The 13,053-nt window shown below is 44.1% G+C and overlaps 1 protein-coding gene across 5 annotated transcripts in view; it reads left to right on the top strand.

Moving 5' to 3' along the window:
• The window catches only part of ATP9B (ATPase phospholipid transporting 9B (putative)), a 318,545-nt gene that overhangs the window by 248,390 nt on the left and 57,102 nt on the right, over nucleotides 1-13,053 (top strand). For all 5 annotated transcript variants that reach the window (XM_050941785.1, XM_050941787.1, XM_050941784.1 and 2 more), the window contains one exon: nucleotides 9,843-9,955. In XM_050941785.1, coding sequence (XP_050797742.1) covers nucleotides 9,843-9,955 — 113 coding nt within the window. The remainder of the gene's footprint in view (nucleotides 1-9,842; nucleotides 9,956-13,053) is intronic.

Below are 13,053 nucleotides of genomic sequence, written 5' to 3'. Positions count from 1 at the left end.
ACACCAAGCCTCGTGGTATCTGCAGTGGGGCCCACCAGGGCAGTGGCCTTTCTGGACACCATGGGCCTACCACCGGCAGCAAGGGACCCCCTCCAGAACCTCGAGGTCCAGCTTCTCAGGACATCAATCCCGATCCCCGCATGGATGCCCCTCCTCTAACAAGGAGGCCACGGTTTTCAGACCGCCAGATACATCACAGCACGGAAAGGCCAGGATGGCACCAAGCCCAGTGCCATCTCAAACACGCTCGGTTGGGCAAACCCCAGAGGAGCCCATAGCCTGTGAAGAGTCACAGGAAGGGCTAGAGAATGAAGCGCAAAAGGCCTTAACTTCTTCATCCTTCCCAGATGAAGCCGTGACGGGTACAGCAGTTTCAGGGCCTCCACCAATTGACCACAGGGCACACCAAGAGCTGCTCCGCAGGGTAGCCCAAAATTTGGCCTTGCAGGTGGAGGAGACAGTAGAGCAGGAGGATCCCATAGTGGACATCTTAAGCCCCAAATGCCCGTCCAGAATCGCGCTCCCATTCATAAAAACAATACAGTCCAATTGTAAGACAGTATGGCAAACACCAGCCTCCAGTGCGCCAACAGCAAAGGGCGTAGAGAGGAAGTACTTGGCTCCTTCCAAGGTGTTTGACTTCCTCGTCTGTCACCCGCCACCCCGTTGGCTGGTCGTGTCTGCAATCAACGAACGGGAACGGCATGGACAACAAGCCCCAGCCCCTAAGGCCAAGGAGCCGAAGCGGTTGGACTTATTTGGTAGAAAGATCTGTTCGTCTGGGGGCCACAATTGAGGATTGCAAATCAGCAGGCGATCCTAAACAGACACAATTTTAATTCATGGGCAGCAGTCTCCAATTTCAAGGACTCTTTGCCCTAGGGCTCACAGCCCGAGTTCACAGCCATCGTGGACAAAGGGAAGGCGGTAACCGAAACCTCCCTGCAAGCCTCGCTTGATTCGGCAGATGCAGCTGCTAGGACAATAGCGTCGGGAGTGCTGATGAGACACTTGGTGTAGCTGCAGGCCTTCCAGCAGAGGTCCAAAACACTCTCCAAGACCTCCCATTCGAAGGGTCCAGCTTGTTCTCAGACCAAACGGACACCAAGCTGCATAGCCTTAAAGACTCCCGGGCGACCCTCAAGTTGTTGGGGATGCACACCCCGGCAACATAGAGCAAGCCTTTTAGACCGCAGCCACTACAACAAAGACAGTACCATCCTCTCCCCAGGCAGGAACCTTACCACAGAAGGGGCAGAGATAATAGGCGTAGAAACAATATGCCTAGCCAAGGCCAGGGCCAGGGCAAGCCACAACCCGGCAACAAGCAGGGATTTTGAAGGTGCACTCGAGGACAGCACACCAAGCCTCTCACTGGATTCTACCCTTTGTTTCATGAACCGTTTGTCCCATTTCTACCATGCATGGTCCAATATAACATCAGACCATTGGGTCCTGCGCACGGTGAAGGTGAGATACATGCTTCAGTTCTCCTCGCCCCCTCCCTCCCATCCCCATCCCTCTTCAGGGACCCCTCTCACGAGCAACTCCTGATGCAGGAGGTTCAGGCCCTTCTCAGGGCAAGGACGGTGGAGGAGGCCCATCCAGACCTATGAGGGAAAGAGTTCTACTCAAAGTACTTCCTTAATCCCAAGGCAAAGGCGGATCTTCGACCCATTCTGGACCTACGCGGACTCAACAAATTCCTAGTCAAGGTCCACTTCCGCATGGTCTCCCTTGGTTCTATTATCCTTTCCCTGGATCCAGGGGATTGGTACGCTGCCCTCGAGATGAAGGATGCATACTTTCATGTCGCCATTCATCCCACTCACCAGAGGTTCCTGCAGTTCACCATAAGCCAGCACCATTACCAGTTTACAGTCCTACCCTTCGGCCTGGCGATGGCCCCACGGGTGTTCACGAAATGCATGTGGTGGCAGCATTTCTTCGACAAAGGAAAATGCCAGTGTATCCGTACTTGGATGATTGGTTTCTCACTGGCTGGTCCGAGGACGAGGTCCGTTCCCCTGTGACATTGGCACTAGACTTGTTCCACAAGCTAGGTCTCCTAGTCAATGTGCCCAAGTCCTTGCTGATACCTACACAAAGACTGGACTTCATAGGGGCAGTCCTGGACTCGATACAGGCACAAGCAAGCCTACTGGTTCCCAGGTTCCTAGCCATCCAGCAAATCGTAATCTCTATGCAACGGTTCCCCACAACTACAGTCAGATGGTGCGTGCAGCTTCTGGGGCACATGGCAGCATGCACCCATGTAGTCAAACATGCCCGGCTGAGACTCAGACCTATGCAACTGTGGCTAGCCCAAACATATCGCCCCAGCAGAGACCCCCTTGGACCTTGTAGTGACAATCCTGGCTCGCGTCTCGGACTCCCTCTGCTGGTGGTTCGATCAGCAGATAGTTTGTGAAGGGATCCCCTTCGCTACACCACAACCCACCTTGACGCGGGTAACAGATGCATCAGACTTAGGCTGGGGAGCACACTTGGGGGATCTGCAAACACAGGGGTTGTGGTCCAGGGAAGAAGTGTCACTACCATAGAAGGCCACAGCGTGACAGTTCTGACGGACAACACTACCACCATGTTCTACATAAACAAGCAAGGTGGTGCCCATTCCTTTCCCCTCTGCCATGAGGCGCTTCTCCTGTGGGACTTTTGTATAGCCCATTCAGTCCAACTAGTGGCGTCATACCTTCTGGGGGTGCAAAACAAGCTGCAGGCCACCTCAGCAGATCGTATCAAGTGCATGAATGGATGTTAAGAGTGGACATCCTGAGATCAATCTTCCAGAGGTGGGGATTTCCCCAAATAGATCTGTTTGCCACCAAGGGCAATAGCCAATGCCCTCGGTTTTGTTCCTTCCAGAACCTGAGCCCAGGCTCGGTGGTGAATGCCTTCGTGATTCCGTGGGGCAGAAGTCTGAAGTGTGCCATCCCGCCACTCCCACTCATCCACAGGGTCCTGCTCAAGGTCTGCAAGGACAAAGCTGTGTTGATTCTCATCACACCAGCCTGGCCATGCCAGCAATGGTTTATGACCCTGCTGGAACTGTCAGTGACTGCCCCGATTACCCTGCCCCTGCACCAAGATCTCATCACACAGGTCAGGGGTCGCCTGCTCCACCTGAACCTGCAGTCTCTACATCTCACGGCATGGAATCTCTGTGGCTAAATGCTGTGGAGAGTAGGTGCTCCCGCCAGGACCAACAAATTCTCCTTGGTAGCAGGAAACCTTCCACAAGGGCGGCAGACCTCGTCAAATGGAAGAGGTTATCCTACTGGTGCGAACCTAAGCTCATACAGCCTCTTCAGGCCTCCATCCCATCTATACTAGAATACCTACTGCACCTCAAACTTTAGGGTCTCGCCTCCTACTCAATCCGAGTATATCTGGCTGCCATATCAACGTTGCACCCTGGGGAGTCTGGGCATTTCGTGTTTTCCAACCCCACAGTAGTCCGATTTTTTTTCACCCACCGGTCCCCCCATGGAACCTTAACCTGGTCTTAACTAAGCTCATGGGACCACCTTTTGAACCCCTAGCCTCTTGCTCTCTCATGCACCTCTCATGGAAGTTGGTATTTTTGGTGGCCATTAGGTCAGCTAGGAGGATGTCTGAGCTGAGGGCCCTCACTTCGGAACCCCCATATACAGTTTTTTATAAGGACAAGGTGCAGCAGAGGTCACACCCTAAATTCCTCCCTAAAGTGGTCTTTCAGTTTCACATGGTCAGGTCATGTGTTTACCAGTATTCTTTCCCAAACCACACACGGACCCGAGTCACCACAGCCTGAATACCCTAGATGTCCATAGGGCCCTGGCATTCTACCTGGAACGAACCAGGCCTTTCCACAAGTCGACACAGTTGTTGTCGCCATTGTGGAGAGAATGAAGGGCCGCCCTGTCTCGGCGCAACGGATATCATCGTGGATCGTGGACTGCATCCGCGCATGCTATTAGCTCGACAAAGTGCCAGCCCCGGCGATCACAGTTCACTTGAGTAGGGCTCAAGCATCCTCGGTGGCTTTCCTGGCACAGATACCGCTCCAGGAGATCTGTACAGCAGCCACCTGGTCATCGGTACACATATTCACAGCCCACTATGCAGTCCATCATCAGGCCAGAGAGTATGTAGCAGTCAACAGGGCTATGCTTCAGTCAATTGTTCCTTGACTCCTACTCTCCTCCTATGGTAAGTTTGTGAGTCTCCTAATGTTAATGGATGTGAACAAGCACTCAAAGAAGAAAAAACGGTTACCTATCTTTTCGTAACTGTTGTTCTTCGAGATGTGTTGTTCACACCCATTACACTTCTCACTCTCCTTCCACTCTGTCAGAGTCTCCCGCAAGAAGGAACTGAGGGAGAGTCGGACCGGCAGGGGTATATATGCACCAGAGCAGGGCGCCGCTCTGGCGGGGCCCCCCTGCTAGCCCGACCGGAGCCGCTAAGGGGAAAAGTTTCCAATGTCCATGCAAGCGGCGTGTGCACACCTAATATGTAATGGACGTGAACAACAGATCTCGAAGAAAACAGTTACGAAAAGGTAGGTAACCGTTTTTTCCTATTGTTTTTTTCTATGATTTCTCTTCCCCTCCAATAGAGGGCCAATATTTTTTTCCCAATTTTCTTCTTAGAATGTTTGTCTTTGTATATCTACCGCTGACAAAAATTCAACATTGAAAATATTGTGCCAGATAGTCAGTTGGACTTTCCATAGAGCTATGCAGATTTACAGCAGCTTCAGGATCTGGCCCTTTATCTCTTAAACGAGTATATCTTTCAAGCAAAGTACACATATCGTATGAAAGGTTATATGCTCTTGTAACTTCTGGCAAAGTTATTAATGCTTATATATTGCAAGTACTTACTTGCTGTTTTATTGTGGCCTTTTAGAATGTTGGTGTTAGGCCAATTTACAATCTAGCAAAGCTTTCTGATCAAATATTACATCTGCTTCTCAAAAAAAAAAAATTATCCGCTGCTCTGTTGTGAATCACATCTGTTGCGACCCAGGAAATGATGCCTGCAGGACTTTTTCCTTAGAAATTAATTTCCTCTTTGCCTGCTTTGCTCTGTGTTTAATGATACAACTGTAGTCAAAAACTCTTTGCTTCAATAAAGCACATACTAAATTTTTCTTTAGGAATCACACACTAACTTTTTGTCAAGATATTTTGTGCATATGGTAACTGTATTCAGAAACAAAGTTAAGAATATACTTTGATGGTGGGATGTATGATGGCTGCCATGGTCTTTGGATATCTTTGAAAAGAGCTTTGCATTTCCTCCTGTGTTTGCAAGTTTTTCAAATTAGCAATTCTTAGCCAAGATCTATTTTTAAAAATTGTGAAATAAGTGGAGATTAACCAAGTCACCCCAAGGAAATTCTGAAAAATCAAATAAAACCACATTTGTAAAAGAATGCTGTTAAAACTAAACTTACCAGTAAATTTATCTTCACTGTTTTCTCTATTATCCATTGTGAGGGACAGAACAGAAAGAAGACTGGAAATTCCGAACTAACTGTGTTAGAAGCACAAACTACAGATATTTAAAATGTTCATAGAGGTGTACAACTAAAGGTCTGGCAAGACATTACCAGTAATCTACTGCAAGAAGACTAAAGCCTAAAATAGAACTATTGGAAAACTATTGTTGAGGAAGTAGTATGACATGACTAACTGGCATCATATTCTGAGGAGACTAGCAAGATCTTTTTTGCCCAGTTCAGGGTTGTGATCATTCAACCAGGAGAACTTAGAAACAATTTTTTAATGTTGACAAGGGATGGACTTGTCATCCTTCCCTCCACCTACCACCTCTGCTGGTTGCTGCAAGGTAAGAGGATGTACAGAGCTCTACTCCACAAGCCTTCTGCTTGCTGAGAGGAAGGGGAAGGCAAGAGGTTTCTGTTTGTCTACCCTTCCCTCCCATCTTGATTTTTGAGAAAGGTGGGGGTGGCTGGGATGAGGGGAAAGGAATACAGAGGAACTCTCCTACCACTATAATTTCAGTGCCTGCATGCTCCACTGCTCGTAGCAATATGGGCCCTGGAAAGATACTGGCATTGTCTGTCTACAGATTCAAGAAGATAACACTGCATCAGTTCACGATTGGAAGTTTATAGCCATTAAGACAAGACATTTAGCTTTTTAAAATGAAAATTTAAATTCTTCAGAAATTAATATTTTAGTCCCTCATGCTTAGTCACCATATGCAAATCAGAAAATAGAGTTTTCATATCTTGAAGCATAACATGATTGTATAAATTTTGAAATTCAATAGAGTTACCAAAAACATATAGTCATTTGGTAAGCGTGAATATTTGAAGGGAAAACATAAAATAAGTATTTTTATTTCATAAAAAGTTGCCCATAAAGCATGAGAGCAAAAAAAATTTTCTCTTTACTTGCCTTAAAGTCACTGAGAGTTTCCTTGCAAACCAATTTCTATATGACAACCAGATAAGTGAGTTGCAAATTTTTTTTTAATGATTACCTCAGGTTTTCATTCTTTGTGTGCTACTTTCCAACTACACCTGGAAATGTTCTATTTCTCATATGAATTTTGCCCAATTATATCTAAATTCTGTGAAAAATCTACATGTTTCACAAAATAAAATTCTTTCACAAAATTCTTTCCTTTTTTAACTTTATTGTATATATGCAATGGTTCAGGATAATATTTAAGCAAAAGGGAGCATGAGTGCCTTTCTGGTTAATTTTGAGAGAAAATAAAATTTATTTGATATAGATACCCAGCATGTAATGTATATGTTCTTAATATTTTAGTGAGTGATGGTCTAACTGTTGTTATACTATACAAGTATACAAAAATTGAGATAAAAATTCATTTTTCCTATATTACTGGGCAGAAGGAGTGGTAGACTTCCAGTGAATAAGTGGGAAGGAAGATTTATGACTGTGACAGCATGACTATATCTCTGAAGAGCACTAATGGAAGTACCCTATATCAGATGCATAAACTGGATGTTAACTGTCTAAACAAGTTCTAGTTTCTAAACACTAATTATAGTGTGTCTGATGCTTTTAACTTGCTCTCTTCCTATGACTTGCTGTGTTGCACTGTCATACTGGGACAAAGACAGGATATCAAAAATAAGCATTTACAAATAGGAATAAATCTTAGTGTGAAGCATTCCTTACTGTATTTTTAAATTATTTGTGGATTTTTAGTAATCTACCATCTTACACAATTTTTTTTTTAAATAAACCTCAGAAGTATTATTCTTAACCTTGTAACGCAAAAATATTTTTACATTTCAAGCCTCACAAGAGGGGAAATTTAGGGCCTCCCTTAAATGCTCACAAGGAGCAAAAGAGAATGTAATGGGAATATCAGCACACTGGATTAATTCCAATTTGACTGATTATATTTTCAAAATGTAGTTTATTTTATTCACTTTCAGTACAGCTTAGATAACAAATGATATATGATCTTTCTATGAGCTTAACAGAAGAACCTAGCTGGTGGTGATCTCTCTCTCCCCTTGTTATGCTTCATCATGGAACCCTGAACCACCCACGCTTCAATTAGAGCTTTCTAAAAATCAAGGATGTCAGTGTTGAACATGGTGTCACTCTATGACTGACACCCTATAGTTCCTTACAGATGTAAGTGGTCTCTGAAAACATACAATTTATGTTGATTCTGAAATTTCAGGCTTACTCCAGTTACAGGCTAAATTTGTCAAATTGGGAAACAAAGTTAATTTCCAGTGACCTATTCTAGACAACTTTGATTCCCTCTGTTTGCCAGGAAGTCTTTCTTCATACATATCATGGAATAGTGTTAGAAATATGTGGTAAGAGGCATGTTTGACACACATCATCCCATTTTTTTACTCTTTGACCAAAGGTAAAGTGTTGCAATTGACCTTTTAAGATGCAGATACCTAAAAAAAGATCTTTTATCTTGTGTTATTTATACATAGACTTTTTAACTGAACAATCTTTTTTGTTTGTATGTGTGTGGCTCAGATTGTCACAGAAAATGTAATATTAAAAACTAGATCTCTAAGCATAATCCATTTTAAGTCCGTTTAAGTTATGGTAATATGTTGTTACCATGAAGATATTTACAACTAGAAAGATGCATGCGACCTGATATAACACGAATTTGGATATAACGTGGTAAAGCAGTGCTCCGGGGAAAGAGGGGCTGCTGCGCGCTCCAGTGGATCAAACCAAGTTCAATGTAACGCAGTTTCACCTATAACGCAGTAAGGTTTTTTGGCTCCTGAGGACAGCGTTATATCGAGGTAGGGGGTACTGATTTTTTTCCCCATACTTATACTTGTATTTTCAAAGCACAAGTCACAATGTTATCTAGATGCCAAATACAAGATTTCCAAGGTTTCTATGTTTTTCTGCTTATCTCTCAGTGAAGTTTAAATATATGGGTCTTTTTTGGAAGGCAGTACGATATCTATAGAAGAGAGAAAATTCTTCAGTTAGCATTCTGTTGTCTCTATATATAAAACCCTGTTTAACAATGCCTTTGACATTGTGCTCTACAAAGACATAAGACACGAATTCATCCTGACTTTTTGTGGTCAGGAGTTCCACAACTGGGTGGCTTTCACCAAAAACCACTATCTTTCCCAGTTTATGGACTGTTTTGTCTCACTGCTTCCTCAACATAGTTGGATTTCTCCTGGCCGTTTCTCTGGGTCATTGGAAAATAATTAGTCCTTCCCCACACCGTAACATTATACCCCTTCTGAATTTTAGAAAAGTTCTTATGAGGCACATCTGTACGCTTCTCTGGGCGCTACAGTGCTATAGTACTTCCAACATTAAGGCTGATTGCTGGATACAACCATGCAATCTTCTAAAAATTAGCTGTAAAATTAGCCTTCTCTCCAATAGCCGCCCCCCCTTTTTTAACATATTGGCATTGAATTATTCTTTATTGCCCTCTACCCTACATCATTGTAAACCCAAGGCAAAAGCATCAGCAACATTAACATGCAACCACTTTAGTAAATCTACCTTGTTATGTGGAGGGAGAAAGTAAGAAGGAAACAAACAGAGAATACTCATTGTGGAATAATTTCCCATTAATTTCCCAGCAGTAGCTCATTTGAGCACACATCCTTGACTAATCCAAGGGAAATTTCTTTCCCGTTTTGCTTTAAAAAAAAAATTATATTGAACACTACCTTTCACTTACATTTGAGATGAAAATGTCGCTGCTTGAGGCAGGTCTAGGTAATTTCTATCAGTCCAGTGGGGGCAAATATCCAGTTATGTTGCTTCCAAATTGAAGTTGGAAATGGTGACTCCTCCAGGATGAGTAACCCTGCTTTTTCTGCACTCATTTTCTTAAATTAACTGAACTGATTGTATTTCCTAGTGACTAATTTACCCCAAAAAGGACTAACTTGGCTTGTTTTGATGCCTTTTGATGGTGCTCTCTACTGTTTTGTGACATACCTGAGCTTTATTTCTAGTCCCAGTATTAGTCCCCTGCTGTCAGTGTAAATAGTTGGGAATAAAGAGTGGTAGCTTACTCTGACCCTCAGCTTTCTTCACTCAGAGATAACCCTTTTGGCCATTAAGGAATAACCTTGATGTGCTTCAAAGGGATCTTTTCCAGTTCCCCTTGTCAGCAAGTACAATAGCTGCCAATGGCTTACTGATATCTGTAAAATAACAAAATGGAAAAGTCCTCAGGGCTCTTGGGATACTCCTTCATAATCTGCTTTACTCCACCCCCAAAGGAACAAAATATTGCAAACTAATATTTTACATAGTACTGTCTTTTTCCTGATCACTCTGATATTTTTATTACAGGAACACTTACCCAGAATGAGATGATATTTAAGCGCCTCCATCTGGGTACTGTGTCTTATGGGACAGACACAATGGATGAAATTCAGAATCACATTATCAATTCGTATTCACAGGTATCTCATTTTATAACTTATTTTCCTTTATATTAACAGATTTTCTCAGTGTTGATAGGGCATTGCAATGTTTTTTAGGTCTAAACAATTGAGATGTGAAAGTTTTCCCATTTATACCCCCCCCCAGGGCATCCTCAGGGTCCTAGTTTCGGGCAACAATTTGGCCTTCCCTAAAATTAATATACTGTAATGTGGTGTGGAATTCCTGCCTGATTCCAAACGTCTTTCATAGCCCACTGTCTATCTAGGAAGCAAACTCTTCCTCTATCTAATACTATTAATTGATGAAAATTCAATATTTTTTCTCTGAAGCATAGATAGAAAGCCATCCAGCAAACTGATCACAAATTAAAGATAACACTGTATCTAGAACAATGCTGATAAGATTAATTACATTTTTGAAGATACTCATCACAAAGACCTAAACATTGTAAAGCCATGTTAACTTACACAAGCAATAAAGAAAAAAAGTTTGTCAAAAGGATAAGGATGGAAGTAGTAGGAAAAGGAATATTCTATTAAATTTTTTAACAGGATTACACAGGCATAAAGGTTTTTTTAAAAAAAAGAAAGAAAAAAGAAAAAAGTTGGGGAACCTAACGTAGTTAAGAACAGGGTATTTGATAGAGTCCTGCAGGATAATTCCAGCTACATTCAGCATGTGTGTATCCCATTTGAAACTAAATTGTGCATGTACACTCCAATAGGGGTATTGTGGATATCGCTATGAATGCTATGATGCCCCTTCCCGTTTTCTGGTGTGAGGGGTAAAGGTTGTTGATTGGACTGTCAAGGGAATGGCCACCTGTTGGGGTCCTGGTTGATGGCAGGCATTCCTCTGGCACCTCCTTCTCCTTTCTCCACTTGCCCAGAACACATGTGGAAATTGTGCTAGGACAAGCACAAAAGAGAGTGGAGTAGAATTCGCCTCCTGTTGCTATCCAGTGACCATTTTGGGGGAGGGCATAACAGAGGTGAAAGTAAGCCTGTACGGTGTACTGGCAAGATCCAGTATGCCATGCCGGACTGGACCGGCTTCTCCGGTGGGTTTAAAAGGCCCAGGACTCCAGCTGCTGCAGGGAGCCCAGGCTCTTTAAAGCACTGCCGGAGCTCCAGCAGTCGGGCTCGGACAGGAATTTAAAGGTCCCCGAGCTCCGGCCCCTTTAAAGTGCTGCCCATGCCCCACTGCCAGAGCTCCGGCAGCGCTTTAAAGGGCCCGGGACTCCCCGCAGCAGCCGGAGCCCCGGGCCCTAAATCACTGTCAGAGCCCAGCCTCCACTGCCCCAGCCCTGCTGCCCCGGGGTAGCGGCAGCAGGGCTCCCATGGTGATTTAAAGGGCCCGGAGCACCACGGCGGCCGGAACTGTGGGCCCTTTAATTCACCTCTGAGCCCTGGGGCTTTAAATCTTGAAAGGCCCTGCCCCTTCTGGTTGAAGCCACGCCCCACTCAGAACTCCAGTGTACTAGTAAGTCCTTTAAGTTACTTTCACCCCTGGGACATAAGGAAGCAGATTGGCTCCAGTGACAGTGAACATCCATATGCATTCCCCCTCACCCACTGAATTTAAGCATTCCTGGGTACACAGCAACCATCCTTGCTGCTGAAAGCTGCTCTACCCACTTTGCCTTATATTTTGTTGTTTTCAGAGCTGGTTTTCCAGGCTTGCTGTGGGTCTAACTTTGATCTCATTTTGGGATCAAGAAAGATACTTTTCCTTCTCTGGGCAAGATTGGCACAGTTTTAGTGGTGGTTGTGGGGTTTTGTTTTGTCTTTTTTCCCCGTGCTTACAGCATCATGGAGGCCTGGTAGGAAAGGATAAGAAACATGAAAGTACCTTCAAAAAAAAATGTAAAGGCGGTGGGGAGCAGTGGTTAATAAATGTCAGTGTCAATATATGCAGTGTTGTAGCTGTGTGAGTACCAGGATATTAGAGAGATGAAGTGAGCAAGGTAATTTTATTGGACCAACATCTGTTAGTGAGAGAGACAAGCTTTCAAGCTACACAGAGCTCTTCTTCGGGTCTATTAAAGATATTCAGAGCATCACAACTAAATACAAGCTCAAAGAGATCATTCAAGGTGAAGTGGCCCATTGACACCCCTGATTTGAGATCGGCATGCCTCTAGCACCTCCTTGTCCTTTCTCCACTTTCCCAGAACACACACACAGATTGGGCTAAGGCAAGCATAAAAGAGAGTGGAGTACAGTTCCACCTCCCATAGGACAAAAATGAGGGTTAGTGGGTTACAGATTTTTGCAATAAGCCACAAATCTATCCTTGCCACCATGGATATCACTTCCGTATATACCAACATCCCTCACGAAGATGGCATAGCTATCTGCCTCAAATAATTACAAGACTCATAGACTCATAGACTCTAGGACTGGAAGGGACCTCGAGAGGTCATCGAGTCCAGTCCCCTGCCCTCATGGCAGGACCAAATACTGTCTAGACCATCCCTGATAGACATTTATCTAACCTACTCTTAAATATCTCCAGAGATGGAGATTCCACAACTTCCCTAGGCAATCTATTCCAGTGTTTAACTACCCTGACAGTTAGGAACTTTTTCCTAATGTCCAACCTAAATCTCCCTTGCTGCAGTTTAAGCCCATTGCTTCTTGTTCTATCATTGGAGGCTAAGGTGAACAAGTTTTCTCCCTCCTCCTGATGACACCCTTTTAGATACCTGAAAACTGCTATCATGTCCCCTCTCAGTCTTCTCTTTTCCAAACTAAACAAACCCAATTCCTTCAGCCTTCCTTCATAGGTCATGTTCTCAAGACCTTTAATCATTCTTGTTGCTCTTCTCTGGACCCTCTCCAATTTCTCCACATCTTTCTTGAAATGCGGTGCCCAGAACTGGACACAATACTCCAGTTGGGGCCTAACCAGCGCAGAGTAAAGCGGAAGAATGACTTCTCGTGTCTTGTTTACAACACACCTGTTAATGCATCCCAGAATCACGTTTGCTTTTTTTGCAACAGTATCACACTGTTGACTCATATTAAGCTTGTGGTCCACTATGACCCCTAGATCTCTTTCTGCCATACTCCTTCCTAGACAGTCTCCTCCCATTCTGTATGTGTGAAACTGA

The sequence above is a fragment of the Gopherus flavomarginatus genome, chromosome 2 (assembly GCF_025201925.1).
Source record: "Gopherus flavomarginatus isolate rGopFla2 chromosome 2, rGopFla2.mat.asm, whole genome shotgun sequence".
Taxonomy (NCBI): domain Eukaryota; kingdom Metazoa; phylum Chordata; order Testudines; family Testudinidae; genus Gopherus; species Gopherus flavomarginatus.
Note: the sequence above shows the minus strand (reverse complement) of the source record. Positions and strands in the feature narration are given on the sequence as shown.